The 16,906-nt window shown below is 29.4% G+C and overlaps 1 protein-coding gene and 2 non-coding genes across 3 annotated transcripts in view; 1 reads left to right on the top strand and 2 right to left on the bottom strand.

The window, feature by feature from the left end:
• Positions 1 to 1,565: 1,565 nt before the first annotated feature.
• The window catches only part of LOC129916779 (abhydrolase domain-containing protein 2), a 36,874-nt gene continuing 21,533 nt past the window's right edge, over positions 1,566 to 16,906 (bottom strand). The window contains exons 2-6 of the mRNA XM_055996915.1: positions 8,927 to 9,096; positions 8,531 to 8,698; positions 8,285 to 8,471; positions 7,877 to 8,226; positions 1,566 to 3,676 (exon numbers count right to left, since the gene is read on the bottom strand). Coding sequence (XP_055852890.1) covers positions 3,501 to 3,676; positions 7,877 to 8,226; positions 8,285 to 8,471; positions 8,531 to 8,698; positions 8,927 to 9,096 — 1,051 coding nt within the window. The 3' untranslated portion in view covers positions 1,566 to 3,500. The remainder of the gene's footprint in view (positions 3,677 to 7,876; positions 8,227 to 8,284; positions 8,472 to 8,530; positions 8,699 to 8,926; positions 9,097 to 16,906) is intronic.
• On the bottom strand, positions 7,558 to 7,639 carry Trnas-aga (transfer RNA serine (anticodon AGA)). The gene has a single exon. It is a non-coding gene; the product is annotated as a tRNA-Ser (tRNA).
• Trnag-gcc (transfer RNA glycine (anticodon GCC)) lies at positions 16,785 to 16,855 on the top strand. The gene has a single exon. It is a non-coding gene; the product is annotated as a tRNA-Gly (tRNA).

Raw genomic sequence — 16,906 nt, 5'->3', positions numbered from 1 at the left:
TTTTACTTACGCAGGCCTACAAGCATTCTTCAGAATTGGTGTCTTCATTAATGCAACAAAGCAGAAAGTCGATTGTACAAACGCATATTCCCGACGTTTATGAACACCCTATACCTTTTCTTATAACCTACCAATTGAAACAGTAACGGGCAATGGGGATTAACATATATCGGACCAAAGGGCAGTTTAGTTCTTGACTATTGCATTTATAGAGAAGAAAGCTTTCATCACAGCTTAACGTATGAAACGAGATTTATGAAGTTTTTTTTTTTGGACTTCACTTTTCGACCTGCCTGTATGCTGAAAGCCTTCACCTTTATTTAATTTCCTTCAAAATGTCTAATAAGTGAAAGCTCTGTTATAATTAAATTACAGCGGATTTCCAGGGAAATTTCGAGTACACAAACCATCTTAGTATTCGAATTTCAAAAAGCTTAATTAACCAAATACAGAAACCATAGCCAAGGTTTTTACCTATTTTTGATGTGGTTATTCGATACTGCAAAAATACTAAAGGGTGACTCATAAAACAGTTTCAAACTTTTTTCTTTTAGATGTTAGATTGACTTAAATTTGGTAAAAATATTAGCAACATAGAAATTAATTAGGGTACAATTTTGAAAGAAATGTTGAATCTGCTGGATCCAAACATAATATTTTATCAAGTCACAAAAATTGCTACAATTACAAATTCGATTTGAATTTCATTTTTAGCTATTAGCCCTGTTTCATTGGGAGGTGGCAGAGTACTACTAGTAGTTTACTAGCGATTTCCAATGGAACGCAATTTCAACGAATTCAATACAATATACAAATAGTATCTACTCGGGAAGAAGAGCATGAGTAGATGATAGTACTAGATTAACAGAAACATCTACAAGTAGTAAACTACCACCTCCAATGGAACGGGGCTATTTTTATTCCTAAATTGTACGTGAAACTAATTAATTTTTTGTTCTTGGATTCATGATACTATTTATCGCCAAACAGGCTCCTAGAACATTTTACTCGCTCCTTAAAATTTTGATTTCCGATTTATCTCTCTTTTAATCTTGAATATGCCGATTTAAGGTTTCTTTAAAATCCAAGCTTTTCACATCAAAAATCTACCAAAGATGTGAACAGAGACAACCAATTTGTATACATTTTTCGTTTTTACGTATTACAAATTTAATTTAACCCCCGTAAATAAGCGTGAAAACCAGAATTATGAACAAGATTAAAAACAAATTCCGAGGAAGATTCAGAATCGCACAAAAAATTCCAAGGGAATCCCCTCGAGATTCACGATAGAGCCCAATAAAAAATCAAAAATCTCATACCACAAAAAATTGTTTGCCTGTTCTTGGACCATTTTTAAAGCGGCTATTTTTGGCTCCAAGATTTTTCAAAATCGGCTCCTTGCCTCTTAAATATTCCGGCACTGTTTGTTATCGTTAATTAAATCAACATTTTCTAAACATTTTCCGAACATAAATAAAGAAGAGTTCAAATTCTTCCTTATTTTGAGAAGATCAAAATATGTCATTTGAAAGAAGTGTTCCCTTAAAAAATAAAACTCTGCATAATTTAAATCAAACGACATTTTATTGATATTATCTTGTCATCTTTTTTTATCGCTAACGTGTTATTAAATAACCAAACCATTTAATGACATTACATTCAATAATACATAGTTCATTTAATACAAAAAAATATATAATAAATATGCACATATATGGTATACATATTGCAACATAATGGTACACCGACATAATTTATTACTTTATAGCACAATCAAATTATTTAAAAGCTATAGAAGCTGTTTATGAACAACAATTGTGTTCAATCCGCTAACAAAATTATTATTTTTAAGAAATTATTGACAAATTAAGTCGATGTACCATCAAAAGGTGCAATATAATATAAAATTTCAATAAGAAAAGTCCATACGCTTTGTCTTTTCTTACGAAACTCAAGGCAATTTAAAAATCAGAACATAAACAATATATTTTTGTTTTTTTATTTAGAATGTCGATCAACATTGTTTTGTTGTTTTCGTTTCATAAATTAGGAATTTATAGTTTTTTTGGTTTTTGTTTTTTCAAAGTTTTCATTTTTGTTTTCTTTTAATTTTTTTTTTTTTTGTTAGTTAACTTCATATCAATTTAAATTTAAATCACAGTCAAACGACAAAGTAATTTTTTTTCCTTAAACACAAAAAAAAATATACATTTATATATTTTACAACATTATTTGGTGACAAATTATTTGTTAGTAATATATTTATTAATACAGTGACTGTATTATATAAAAAATAAATTATAACTTATAAAAAAAATGGACTACCTATTAACACAGACTCGAAACAAATGTTGTTGGTATTTTTTTAATTTCAAAAATGGTTATTTTTTCTAATAGCCCTGATGAAGGTTTTTTTTTTTTTTACTCGAGAAACTTGCTCGATGCTCGATAGGTGTCATAAGAGTTTTGGCCTTAAAATTAAAATTAATGTAAAAATAAATTCATACATATCCAATTTTCAACGAAGATAATTAAACCTACGAAGTGGAATTTTTACATCCATTTATATAGAAAGTGTTAAAATTAGTAAAGATCTTTTGATGGGGTCCCAAGGACACTAAAATTAATTTAGATTCAAATTTCTATAGCAATTCCTTGCGTATAGTTTTAATTTTAAAATAATTTACAAATAAAATTAAACTTAATCAAGATTTCTGGGAAAGAAATACGATTTCCTTAAAAGAAAGGTAATAACCGAAGTAGTGCAGCCTCTTTTCTATGACGTTTTCAATTTCTAATTTTTTTTTTTTATAAATTTCAAATTTGTTTCGATTCTACTAAGTACAAAATATCAGTTTAAAAAAAAAAGTATCTAAAATATTAAACTTATTGGAATTTTTTTTAGTTTTGTTTGTTTCTTGTTTTTTTTTTTCATTTTCTTTTGCGTGTGTAAAAAATGGATTTCAAAATGTTATAAAAATGCATAAGATGTTTCTGTGTACAGATTTTTCTTTTCTTTTGTTTTTTTTTTTTGTATAAATTTGTTTAAAACATTGATACACATTATTATTTGTCATTAACAATTAAATTTATTATTTTTTGCGCATATTTTTTTTATAATGAACAACTTCACATCTATATAAATTTGTTGTTTTTTAATGTTATTTAAATTTCATTTTAATGAATTTATATTGAGCGTAAGGTGTAATTATGATTTTTTGTTGCTTCTTGCAAATTAATAAAAAAAAAATCGTTTCATGTTTGAACAGCAGCTGTTCATGTGAAAAAATGCAACAATTATTTTTTTATTTTTTGTTTATAGTTTGCTTAAAGCAAAAATAACATATATAATTATTCCATAATACTTTATTAAAATTGATTTTTTGTTTTCTTTTTATGTTTTAATCAATAAAACAATTTAAGATTTTATTTTTGATTGTTTTACAATTTTTTATGATGTTGTTTCGTTTAATTTAGTCCAAATATAAAGTTTTTTTTTAAGCTGAGATCTTTCTGGATGCTGGATCAGCATGTATCATTACAAGTGATCCGATCATAGCGACCAAAGTTCTGTCCAACCATGTAACTGGGTTAGGATAGATAAGTCCTCCTTCATAGAAACCTAAATGACCACCATGAGCTACTTCAACATAAGCCGTTCGTTCGTGCGAAACTGAAAAGATAAGATTTATAATTATTAAATTTTCTCACTGATGTTATACATAACTTATAAGTTAACGATATAAATAAAGCCTAAATAAAGTAAAAATATTCAACACTTTTTCAGGATTTTTTTATTTCGCAGAAATAGCAATTTGCAATTTAAAATTATACTTTCAGTCTAAGAGCCCACCGAAAATTGTGAAAAAATTGTATGGCCAAAATACCCAGTTTAATTTTAATTATTTTCTTTATTTTCATCAATTTAGTTATAATACTCTACAGACTACTAAATAAAACAAATTAATATAAAATTATCTATTTAAAAAAATATAAACTTAATAAATTTTTAATTTTTCTCAATTATACTGAAAATTAAAATCAAAATCATTCAAAATAGACTTAGCGAATTTATAGACTAATTTAACGCAGTTTAAAAGCTTAATGCGTTGTGATGTCGATTTTAAAAGGCAGCTTTAATTCGCGCCTTTATATGGTTTTCATGGTTTCAATTAATTTGAGTTAAGTAAATTTGCATTTCTTTTTGTCATAAACTGCTGCTTATTTTTCATTTGAAAAATCAAGAAATTTTTTGTAGCAAATTTTAAGAATTGCATTTCTTAGCCCAGTCGGGATGTACAAAAAATTAAGCTGAAATAGAAATAATTAGATCGTGCAATTTTTTTTCATAGGATAATAGAGGGGATCACTGGGAGCTTAAAACCAGTTTTTCGGGAAAATCGACCTTGTGCTTAAGCCGCCATCTTGGATTAAAGGTACAACACGTTTTAGTGAATAACTCGGCCATTTTTGATTTTTGACAAAAATTATATATGTAAAACTTGTATTTATTTTCTATAACTTTTGTCTTAATAAATTTTTCTATATGACCTATATTTTTCGAGTTAATTTGAAAAAACTAAACCCCTACTCAGCTTAAACTTAATACCCGCTTTGATTATAGATTTTAAGATCAGCGCAATATGGGAGTGTTTTTATATGTTTTTGGGGATGATAAATCTAGCTGCAATGTTAGTTTTTGCAAATTCATGAAATTTTATAAACAAAAGGAACTATCTCAAAATTGGTAAGTGTCGTTTTAAATAAAATTGGTAAATATTATAATTGATGTCTAGCAAGACAAGCAAGTTTTTGAATTTTTCAAATCGGTTCATTAATGCCTGAGATATGACCAATTGTTTATAACTCCTCTCTCTTTTAAGCTTTTATTATAAACAATTGGTCATATCTCAGGCATTAATGAACCGATTTGAAAAATTCAAAAACTTGCTTGTCTTGCTAGACATCAATTATAATATTTACCAATTTTGTTTAAAACGACACTTACCAATTTTGAGATAGTTCCTTTTGTTTATAAAATTTCATGAATTTGCAAAAACTAACATGGCAGCTAGATTTATCATCCCCAAAAACATATAAAAACACTCCCATATTGCGCTGATCTTAAAATCTATAATCAAAGCGGGTATTAAGTTTAAGCTGAGTAGGGGTATAGTTTTTTCAAATTAACTCGAAAAATATAGGTCATATAGAAAAATTTATTAAGACAAAAGTTATAGAAAATAAAATTTTCTACAAGTTTTACGAATATAATTTTTGTCAAAAATCAAAAATGGCCGAGTTATTCACTAAAACGTGTTTTACCTTTAATCCAAGATGGCGGCTTAAGCACAAGGTCGATTTTCCCGAAAAACTGGTTTTAAGCTCCCAGTGATCCCTTCTATCATCCTATGAAAAAAAATTGCACGATCTAATTTTTTCCATTTGAAATGTTTAATTCTACTGGGCTATTCTGTTGCAAAACTGTAGTAGTGAATATTTGGTTCCGTTGTTGGTGGAATAGTGGCTTAAAATGAAATGTCAGAAACCTTATTCCTTCGATCATTACCTTACAAAGGTCTAGTTATTTTGTAGATATATATATTCCTCACCTGTTTTGAAAATTTCAAGAAAAACGAGTTGAAAGTCCTGTGAACTTTTTTAACTAAGTTAAGACATCGTTACAAATACGCTAATTTCTCCGAAACTATTTACCAGTTCAATGTGAAATTTTCGAACATATTCTTAATTATGTAAATTCAAAATTTAAATAAATTTAAAAATAAAAATTCGATTTTTACAAGATCACAAGTGGATATAACCCCTTAAGGCGAGAACCAATAAGTTAAAGCTCAAATTTCAGTTGAAAATTACGAAACTAACATATTATGGATTCATAATGTGAAGCGGTTAATGAGAGAGTTGTGATCCCATCCTAGTTCATGATTGTCGTCGATAATGGAGAAATAGAAGTGAAGAAAATTACGAAACTAATTTTTTTCGATATATGGGTTCAATAGATTTTTTAAATAAGCTTTTGAAAGGCTATCAAACTCTTTTGAACTTTGGCTTTGAATGCAACTTGAATGACGTTGAAATATTGTTTCTGGCTTCCAAAACATTCAATGTTTATTTTTTGTATTCTTGCGTTAATTTTTTTTTTTCTCTAAAATATTTTTTGTATAAATTTGCAATATCAAACCAAATGGCAAAGTTGAAAAAAACTACAACTAATAGGTATTCTACGAAATCATTTCGCACATTTTTAAAAATATTTCTTAAACATGTTAGGTATTGGAAATATGTACATACAAATATTTTTGCATATAATATTTTTTCTATAATATTAGTCGACTTTCTTACAAAGTTGACTATATGACCATTAGGGTGGGTCAAAAAAATCGAAATTCTTTTTTTTGATTTGGTACCCCGAAAAATCGATTGCTAGACCCCTCTAGAATATACACACCAAATATGAGCTTTTTATATTAATGGGAAGGTCCTCCGCTTTGCAATTTTACATTTTTACATCAAGCTTCTACTAAAAAAAAATAATTTTTTTATTAATTGACTTTTTAACAAATTTGTTTTCATATTCTTGAAGGAAATTGAACGCTCTACAAAAAAGGCCTTATACACTTTTTTCGTTTATCTAACCGTTGAATAGATATTTGAGGTCCAAAAATCGAGAAAATCATTAAAAATTCGTTTTTTGTTCTTAATTTTGTAATTTTGTAATTCTTGTTGGAAATTGATCGCTCCACAAACTTTAACTTTTTTCATTAATCTAACCATTCTAAAGATATTCGAGGTCAAAGTTAAAAAAAATAATAAAAACATTTTATAATTTTAAAAATTTTCCAGATCACTGAAAATTCATTATTTTCAATTTAGCAAGATATATTCTTGTAGGGGCTTAAACGTTCTACAAAAAATTCCTAGGCATCAAATTGTTTGCTTTAACCGTTTAGTAGAAGATATTCGTATCCAAATCGCAATGCATACGGGTCATAAGAAAACTATTGAAATCAGTGATTTTTCAATCGATTTTTCGGAGTACCAAATCAAAAAAAAAGAATTTCGATTTTTTTGACCCACACTTATGACCATTCATATTATAGCAAATGTATTGGCAAATAGTCAACTTTGTAATAAAGTCGACTAATATCATGGACAAAATTTTTAATGCACACATGCTCCAAGTGCACTAATATTTTTTTTATTAAAAGTTTGTAATAAATATTTCATTATTGCAAATGGATTTTTTCCTCTATTTGGATGAGTTTTACCAGTCTTCGTGAACAACGATGAAATCGTTTTCAATAATTTTCGTTTCGATACAAACTTACTGCAACAAACTTAAAGAACCTTTTAAAATTATTTTTCTATTGCATATTTCAATTCTATTTGACAGTGTTGTAAAAAAAAATCACCTTATTAAATGAAAACTAACAAATATAATAAAGCAATTGATTTAAAAAAGTCAATCGAATTAAAAAATCTTTGGTACTAAATCGTCTTACGCCAAAAAAAAAAATTAAAAAAAACTTCTATCGCAGTCGGTAGGATTCGAACCTACGCTCCCAGAGGGAATCTGATTTCTAGTCAGACGCCTTAACCGCTCGGCCACGACTGCTTCTACAAAACAGTCGACCAAATGCGATGTTATACATCGTTGAATTCAGTGCATTTAAAAATCAACTGAGCAACCCCCAAAGGGGTGGGAAAATTCCTTCCTAGGTATAAGGGAACATAATTGCATTGAAGTTGCATTTAAAAGACCTTTACCATTAAGGTTTAGGATAAACCTACCCTATTTCCTAGAAAAATATAGTACCTATCATATAAAAAGCTATAATAATAAGATACTTACGTGCAAAGTCTTTAATAGGCGTTAACAATTCCTCGGGTACTAAGGGATCGTCTTTAGCATTAATGAAAATCATTGGTTTTTCAATATTGTCAAGATAGTTTAATGATGAGCTCCATTTGTATAATTCATGTGTCGATGGGAAATTGTGCACTTTACGTGTGTAAGCTTCATCAAGTTCTGGCAGTGTTGCAGCAGCAATTATTTCTCTTTCAATTAATCCAAAACGTGTCTTAACATCATCCGACAGCAATATATGACGATGTTTTAAAATAATATTTTTAACATTTTCTGTCATAACATATAAATAGAAACGACGGAAATTTTGCCAATTAAGTAACCATTTTGTACCCCTATAAAAAGAAATATTTCATTAAGTCTGGATTTGTTTAGAAAGGATGACAAACTTACTCGACAGCATTGTATCCTTGACATATCGATATGCCGCCAATAACATTCTTTGGTTTATTTGTATTCTTTTCGCCCAAATATTTTGTTATTAAATTGCCACCCAGGCTGAAACCGACTGCTATTATATTGGTGGACGGATATTTTTTGTGCAAATTTTCAACCATTGCTGAGAAATCTTCCGTATGTCCTGAAATAAAGGAATTTTTAAATAAGTATTGGAAAAGAGATATGTTTGGGGGAACAAACCGTATGTAAATATTCTTGATGCTGTGACTTGAACACTGGGTAAAGCTCCGATATGATTTAAAACAGCACAACGGTAACCATGGCATTGTGCGTAATGAACAAATGTACGAATGTAAACACTTTCCGATGTGTTTCCAATTCCTGGACAAATAGCTACAGTGATATCGTCTATAAGAGAAAATATAATTAATTTGGTTAAAGAGATAACACGGTTGGGAAACCTCATCAAAAAACAATCATACGAAGCTAATGTAAAGTCAACAGTGATGATTAATTTTTTAGTAAGCACAGACCCAACCTTTACAAATATGTAAGGCATTCACATTTTGTGGATGTTTGAAATCAAACAAATAAAAAAAAAAACAAAAAATCACTTGAACATTTATAATAACTCACCTTCGTGTTCATTCAGTGGTTGATAGAGATCATAGGTCAACGTAGACTCATCAAATAGTGACAAATAGACACGTTCACCTAGTGGCCATGGACACTTTACACGACCAACAATACTATGTAGAACTGTTTGGACATGACCACTAAAGCCCCATATTCGCGTTGGAACATATCTGAAATTAAATGAAAGGAAAGTTTTAGGTTAGTGAACTCTTTTAGCGGACAAGAATCTGTATGAGAAGTGTGTGAAATGTTGACTAAGAAAAGAATATTTCATGATGGGAGTTGCCAAAAGAGGTTTTCTCTGTCATTAGTTTGTTACCACACCTTTGACCACAAAGGCATGGTTTTTTACTTTGTTATTAATTTGCGTTAGGAATTTTTTTGTTTAACTATTAGAACTACTTGCTAATTAGGTTAGGTGGAATATTAAATAAGCAAAAATCTACTTCATTTTGGAAGAGAATATAGCAACTGCTATACCAATTTACTTAGATTAGGAGCAGAAGAGAATTGCAGTCGCTGGTTCAAAATGTTGTTGGCTAACAATCTTATGCATTCAATATTTGACTTTTTTTGTACAATGCCAACAACAGCAATTTAAAATAGAGCTGTTAAATCGACAAAAGGTTCAAAATTATGGATTGCGAAAAAAAATATTTGGGTTGGGGACTTCAGCAACTAAGGTTAAGAGTCGTTTCTCAAGTAAAATTTTTCAAAATATAGATTTGTGGTCCTGACAAGATGACATTAATGTGCCACTGTTAAGGAAATAATTGTCTTATTAATAGAAAAGGGACAGCTACTTGTATATAATTTTGACTATAGCTATACGAGAGAGGACATGCTATATGAAATCCACGGATAGTACATCTAACAAAAGTATCCAAGCTTAAACTTGAACGCAAGATTAAAAGGCAAATTGTCGCAATGAAAAGTAATTTTACTATGTTCAAGAGTTATGTACTTTGTGGGTGTTTCTCCTGTATCGGGCGTGACACTTTTATTCATTTTATAATTTTATGAATTATTTACCTAGTATTCAATTGTTACGAGAGAGAGGAGAATAATATACAACAAAGAAACTTTATGGATTGTATATCACTATCCTAACCAAAGGAGTAAGGTTGCAGCGACTGAGGTGGGAGGTGGCAGAGGCATGTGAAGCGCATAAACAATGCCCGGAAAATTTTCGAGGGACGGCAATACCTATAGGAAGATCTCGTCTAAAATGGCACACGCAAATGGAAAGGCACGTCAATCAACTTGGAGTGCGAAAGTGAAAGCAGCTGACTTAGGATAGAGCTTGATGAAGAAGATTGTTAGTTGAGGCAAGAATCCGCAATAGATTGTAGCGCTGGTTTTAAGTATATAGGGAAGTTCAAATCTATGCTTAACATCAATATCAAAGTGGACATACATAATGTGGAAAGAAATAGTATTTTTGATATTCTTGAGTTTATAAAGAAACCTTTGTTTTTTTTTACCGAAGCAACATGTTTTAAACAACAATGTTTGAAATGTCTTCTTTTAAAGAAAAAGGATGAACTTTGAGTAATGATATGTCACACAGTTTGTCTTCTTTAATAACGATCGACTGTTCATGTTTTAGTTCCTCTACGAAGAATTCCCTGAGATTTTTCCAAATCTCAAAAAAACATTTTTGTACATGTCATTTTCATTTTAAAAAAATTAAATACATTATGTAATCATTGAAATAAAATCGATATTTTTTTGGAACAAGGTCAAAAAATTGGATCAGTTTTTTGTATTCAAAATATTTTTAGGAACTGATAGCGTTTTATAGTTCAAGGATATGATACTAAAACCAATTTGTTAAGTCGTTGAGGCCTATACAGAAGTTGAGACATAGACAAAAGACTGAAATTATTGCATAACCAGCTAGTATATAGTTTTCCTTCTCTCATATCAATGTTTGAGTACGTTTTCTTGTGTTTTTCTTTTTTATTTACAACGAATGAACATACAAAATTACACAAGAGAGAGAAAGAAATAATTAATTGCATGAATTAAATAAATTAAATGTCCATCCTATCGCTATCAGTCTACGACGCTAAAAATGCTTCTGTAAGTTAATTTAATCTTATTAAGTTTCATCAACCCTGATAACCCCCGGAACTTAAGAGACTTATTTTCCATGAATCTGTAATGCGTGACTGATTTTAACAAAATAACCAATTAGTTTTCCATTCGAATGAGCTTGAAAGTATAGAAACGCCTTCTACTTTAATTCCTACATACATAGATTGACTTAATGTAGTAATATTATCTTTGGCTGACCAGTTGATTGTGCATTATTATTTATAAAGGTTTGAGATTGTTATTTTATTTTTTTTTTTTGTAATGCAACAGCGACATAGATTGCATGTTTTGTTTTTCATTTTAAGAAGAAAAAATGAATGAAAGAAATAATACAAATTCATGCATCAATCAAGTCTAATTGTAAAGTTTTAGACTCATTGTTTTGAATACCTACGTTTACAGAAATAATGTTTTCAGTAAAAATAGACCATGTTTAATTATTTTTTTTTTGCATTCAACGTATTCCAAATGATAGCAACCATGGCACCCGTGGATACAACAAACTTCTAAACCCATTTGCTTCTTTTTTATTGTTCATACAAATTTAAACATCACTATAAATAAATTGACCGACCTGTTGCGATCATCAGACTTGCCTTTTCTCTTGTCAGTCTTTCATTCAGTCGTCATTCAATTGAAATTTTAAATTGAATGATGTTGATGATGCTTTAGTCTTAAGTATTTCATACCAACCTGATGTCTATGTTTAAACTTTTCAATTGAATTTCGTCGTCTATGACGATAGTAATACATTCTAATTAATCAGTCGTCAGTTGAAGCATTTTGTATTCTCAGGGTTTTATTGGTGCATTTCATTAGAATAAGATAGAAAAGTTAGACTTTGAACTTATCTACAAATTCCTTATGGGTAAAGATTAATATTATTTAAATACTTTTTTCAAGAAAAGTTAAGTTTTTCTTTGAAATAACTTTACAAATTCCATAATGACTCATCAAATATTGACCCTTTTCAATTGGACTTTGAAACTATACAAAAAAAAAAACTCTAACTTCGTGGTTTTTGAGGCTTTGTCATATTGCGTGCCAAAAGCTATTTGATGTGTCAAACGGAGTAACAAATTGGTTTATGCGTAGTTGGCCGACACTAACCGATTTGCTATATTTGTGTTTGTTTTTGTTACATTTCGTTCCAATTTCACAGCAATGCGATACCAGAGCAGTTATAGAGATGTATTTATAATGTTTGATTGTTTTTTCTACTCAAATAGTATTGCGATTGATTGCAATGACAATAATTATTATCAATTAGCAAAACATAAATGGGAAAGTTTTGTCCCCTACCACGTGGTGGGTGTTAAATGATTTATATTTTATTAAAAAGATAATTCGATTCATTCGTGCGAAATGTGTATGAATGTATATCAATGAAATGAAAAATCGATTTTTTAATTTATGTATAAGTTATAATGATGAACGCGTGTATTATCTATCATTAAATTTTTATGTGAGTTATTTCTCCGTCGATTTTAGTATAAACTTTTGTGTTACTATATTCTATTTTGTACGACTTATGGGTGACGAGGGTTATTTTTTTTTACATAAGACCATACATTTTTTCACACAAGAAAAAAAATATCGATAAAACTAAATAGTTTTTCTTGAAGTACAGAATCTTTGCAGATGTGTATATAGGTTAAAAACCATGGAGGTTAAAAATGTAAGCTCCAGGCAATCTTCGCAACTAAAACTAAATTAAAAATTTAAGCTTTCTTCACATTTACTGAATTCAATAATTGATGCCTATCGAGTGTCAGACCCTTGGTATAAAACATTTAAAATGCGAAGGGGAATATTTTTTTCTTTCACATTTTTTTCCCTCTCATTTATTAGAATTGAAATAAATTGATTTGACAAATTGAGGAGGGGAAATGAAGAATAGGTAATACGAACATTTTTATACCTTAGAATTCAATGAGTTATAAAATGCAAAGAGATTCCTGTTAATAAATCAAGGGACACGGTAGTGCCTAGCCAAGTTCTCAAGCGACCTTGGCACACAGGAATTGTCTCAGGTCATTTTCGGGCCTTTTGTACAGCTTCTATTCCATGAAAGCCACAAATTTCAAAGTAGGTAGGTATCTTCCTAGCATGAGTAGAGTAGTTTTTCGAGTTACAGGGCTTCCAACTCACTGACAGATCATTAAAATTATGCAAGAATTCCCGTTGTGGAAGAAACATGAAACTTTGCACAGCAGTGATGCCTGTTCTTAAAAAAAACTCGAGGGGAAATATGACAAATTCCCAAAATATCTTTCCATTTCTGTTATAATTTTATTTCTTCTTTGTTAATAATGATGAAAAGCAGAATTTCCAGAATCATTTTGATTTGATTTCTATCAAACATAGAGGGAGTTCTCATTCAGAATACGGCCTTTAAAAATAAGATTTTCCATTCATGGGGCGTGGTAGCCACCCATTTAAAACATTATGGAGCACACTGCTAATAGCAGAACAAAGATACAGATTTACAAAAATTTATTTCAGATTTTTTAGTCAGATTCGCCACCGATTTCGCTGAACTATTACAAAACGTGAAGCACATCCGATTATGAAAGTGCCGGTACTTTGTTAAAAGGAAAATATTTAGAAATTTGAGATTCTTTTAAGGGGGCGTTGCAACTACCCATTTTATCAGAATTTGTAGCAAGCATTATAGAAAAGCATTTCATTAAAATTCTAACTCTTGAAACTTGACTAATGACTATTCTATTAGCTCTGATGATGGTTTTATAATACAATGAAATTTTAACTTTTCTACTGAGAAGGCGCGATACCCACCCATTTAATATATATTTTACACTTTTAGGAATGCCTTCCAAAAAGTAGTGAAATTCCAACAAAAATATAACTGTTTAGAAAAGTAGCTAATTTTTTCTTAAAATTAATGTCGTTTTCTTTCACTCTATTAAGGAGTACCCTAAATTTGTACTCCTTTTTCTGGAGTGATAGAACATAATGAGAGTATTTTTTTTTTTGTAATTGTGTGTGTGACAAGGCAAAAATGGATAATTTCCTTGAAAAAAAAAATAGTGATAACCGGCCTAGGGAAAAATTTTTAAAAACTAAAAAAAAATTCGCAGTAGTTAATATTTTTTCTACTTCCAAGGGGGCTATTACTTCATGCTTCATGGTATATTTTGATTTCGAATATTACGGTTTTTCATGAAACTCCTCCCATACTCGCCCATACAAAACTATCTGAAAAGTAAAGTATTCTTTAGAAGACGCAAATTTGACAGCTATTTTCTTTAGTTTTATTTTGTTCTTGTTTTCGTATGTATGCACCAAAATGTACAAAGAAACAACCGACGAAGCAGACTCTGCGACCGACGAAATCAAATAAAGCAAAACAGCAAAAAAAGAACAAGATCAAAGAGAAACGTCAAAAAGAGTGACAAAATTTTTTACCGGAGACTCACGATAAAAATTCTTCCTTTCCTTTTTTTGGAATTTTCTTTCTCCCTTGCTCTTATATGCGTCTCGCGCTTTGCGTCTTCGTGTAGAAGCGAACTTAGTTTTACTTTTGGTATATTTTTCATTAAGCTTCTGATCGGTTTTTTCAGCCTAATTGACACACACCCTTAGTTTGATTTTATAATTGTAAAATAAAAATATCCCACCAACGCAACGCAGAAAAAAATGGGATTTTTTTGTTATATGGCACAGGATTTTTTTTATTGATGAAGAACACTGGCTGAAAATTTTTTTATTCGGTTTTCAATTTCATTTTGGAAAAAGTGAAGAATTAACGAAAAAATGGAAGAAATATATCTGGCGGAATATAATAAAATAGAAAATATATTCATAATGGTTGTTTTTGTTAATAACAAAAGAGTTTGAAAGAAAAACTTTTCGCATTTTTCACTTTTCAAACAAAATTTTAAAATGTCAAACTTCAAATTCATAAGTGTGTGTGCAAATCGGTGTAAATCTGACTAAAAATGTGGAGTAAATCCGGGGTACTCCGTAGTACTAAAATTACTCCGGAGTAATTTTTTTTTTACACTTTTGTGGCGTCAAAGAACACAAAACCTTCAAAAGTGCAAAAATAAGTACTAAAAGGGTACTCTCATTGGAGTGAAAGAAAACGACATAACTCTTTTGCAAAATTAGGAAGTTAAATTTAATCCTTAAAAATAAAAACCATATCTTAGAACTTAATTCCAATCAGGGTAGTAAGAAATCATTTTTTTATTTAATGCATTTGCTTTCCATTACAAATTAAAAAAAAAATATTCATGACAAATAAAAAAACATGCATCAAAAAATGTTATGGCAACTGAAAACTATAATAATTGTTTTGCAAACAAAAATATTTTACAGAAAAAAATGTATTGCAAATAAAATAAATCGCACTTACTGGCTCTTATGGTAAAAGTTACTCCAATGTTAAGGCTTTTCATTGAACAAAATAAAGGAAAATTCAAAATTTGATATTTTCACGGAATTTCATAAGTGGTACAAAAAAAAAATAAAATCTTTTCTTACAAAAAAATTAAATACCGTTTTAAATGATTTTTTGCAAAAAACTAAGTATGCAATTTTATTTCTTGTATAAAAAGGAATATTTAGAAAAAAATTTTCGAAATTCGTTTTTTTTAAATAATTTTTTATATATGTATATAAAAAATTTCTAACATTTTTCAAAAAAAAAAAAATTGGCATGCCATTTTGAAGAAATATTTAATTTACACATAAAAACGGGACTTCAAAATTTTTTACCAACCCGTTTCCAAACAATTGATTTTTAAAAAAAAAATTTTTGAAATATTTTTTAAAAATTCAAAAATGTGTTTTTTGAAAAATTTAAAATTTTTAAATAACGATAGTTTAAACGTTTCTATATAAAAATTTTGCTGGCGGTAGCTCGAGGTACAGACAGACAGACCCACTTTTTTGGCATTCTCCATCATCGTAAAGTCATGTAAAATTGTTATATCGAGTTCGATTTTTTTTACGAATCCTAAACCGAATCCTACCTAATTAATTTGATCCTTTTATCACAAACTGCACAATTATTTTTCATACTTTTACTTTTGCACCTCACTCCTTCAAAACATTAGTTTGTATAAAATTTAATAAAAAATAAAAGCAAGCTTTTAAGTTTTGCATGAAAATTCAATATTCCATGGTAAATGTAATTCATTTTTCGATTATCTTTGATTCTCATACGATGTATAATATATATGTGGTTCAAAAAAATGCAAAAAAAATCCATGTGGTGCAATGGTACCATTTCGAAAGTATATTCATAGATTGATAAGATTTTTAAGCCAGTTGTTCACTTTATATTTTTATCGCACTGTTATGACTTAAAAGTCATAAGTTTCAAATAATTTTAAATGTACAACGCAGTTTAAATATTCCATTATTTGAAAACTATTTTAAGTATGGACATAATCAGTAAAATTAATTGTCATATTAAAACCCTCATTCGACAAATAAAAATTAAGCAGTTTGGTTGATAATGGGGGTAACTTCCGAAATGCCCTATCTCTATATAAAAAGAATGACGCATAATAATCGTTATCAAAGTGATACCATGTCAGCTGTAGATTTAAAAAAATTTACTTCTTCCTGGAATAGTTAGAATCAGTTGTGTTTTGATATCTTATCATTTTTATTTGAGTAATTAAAATGCTTTTAGTTTCACACACTGTGCGCCTTCGTGATAGTCGTATTATCATCAATGTTATGCGCAATATCCGTTGTCATGTTTTAACTGTATTGATCAGAAGCATCGGTGGTTCAGTGGTAGAATGCTCGCCTGCCACGCGGGCGGCCCGGGTTCGATTCCCGGCCGATGCAAGATTCTTTTTTTTTATTTCATTCAAAGAAATGGATAGATTACGTTTTTTT

The sequence above is a fragment of the Episyrphus balteatus genome, chromosome 1 (assembly GCF_945859705.1).
Source record: "Episyrphus balteatus chromosome 1, idEpiBalt1.1, whole genome shotgun sequence".
NCBI classification, from domain to species: Eukaryota; Metazoa; Arthropoda; class Insecta; order Diptera; family Syrphidae; genus Episyrphus; species Episyrphus balteatus.
The sequence above is the reverse complement of the archived record's forward strand: the minus strand, read 5'-3'. Positions and strand labels throughout refer to the sequence as shown.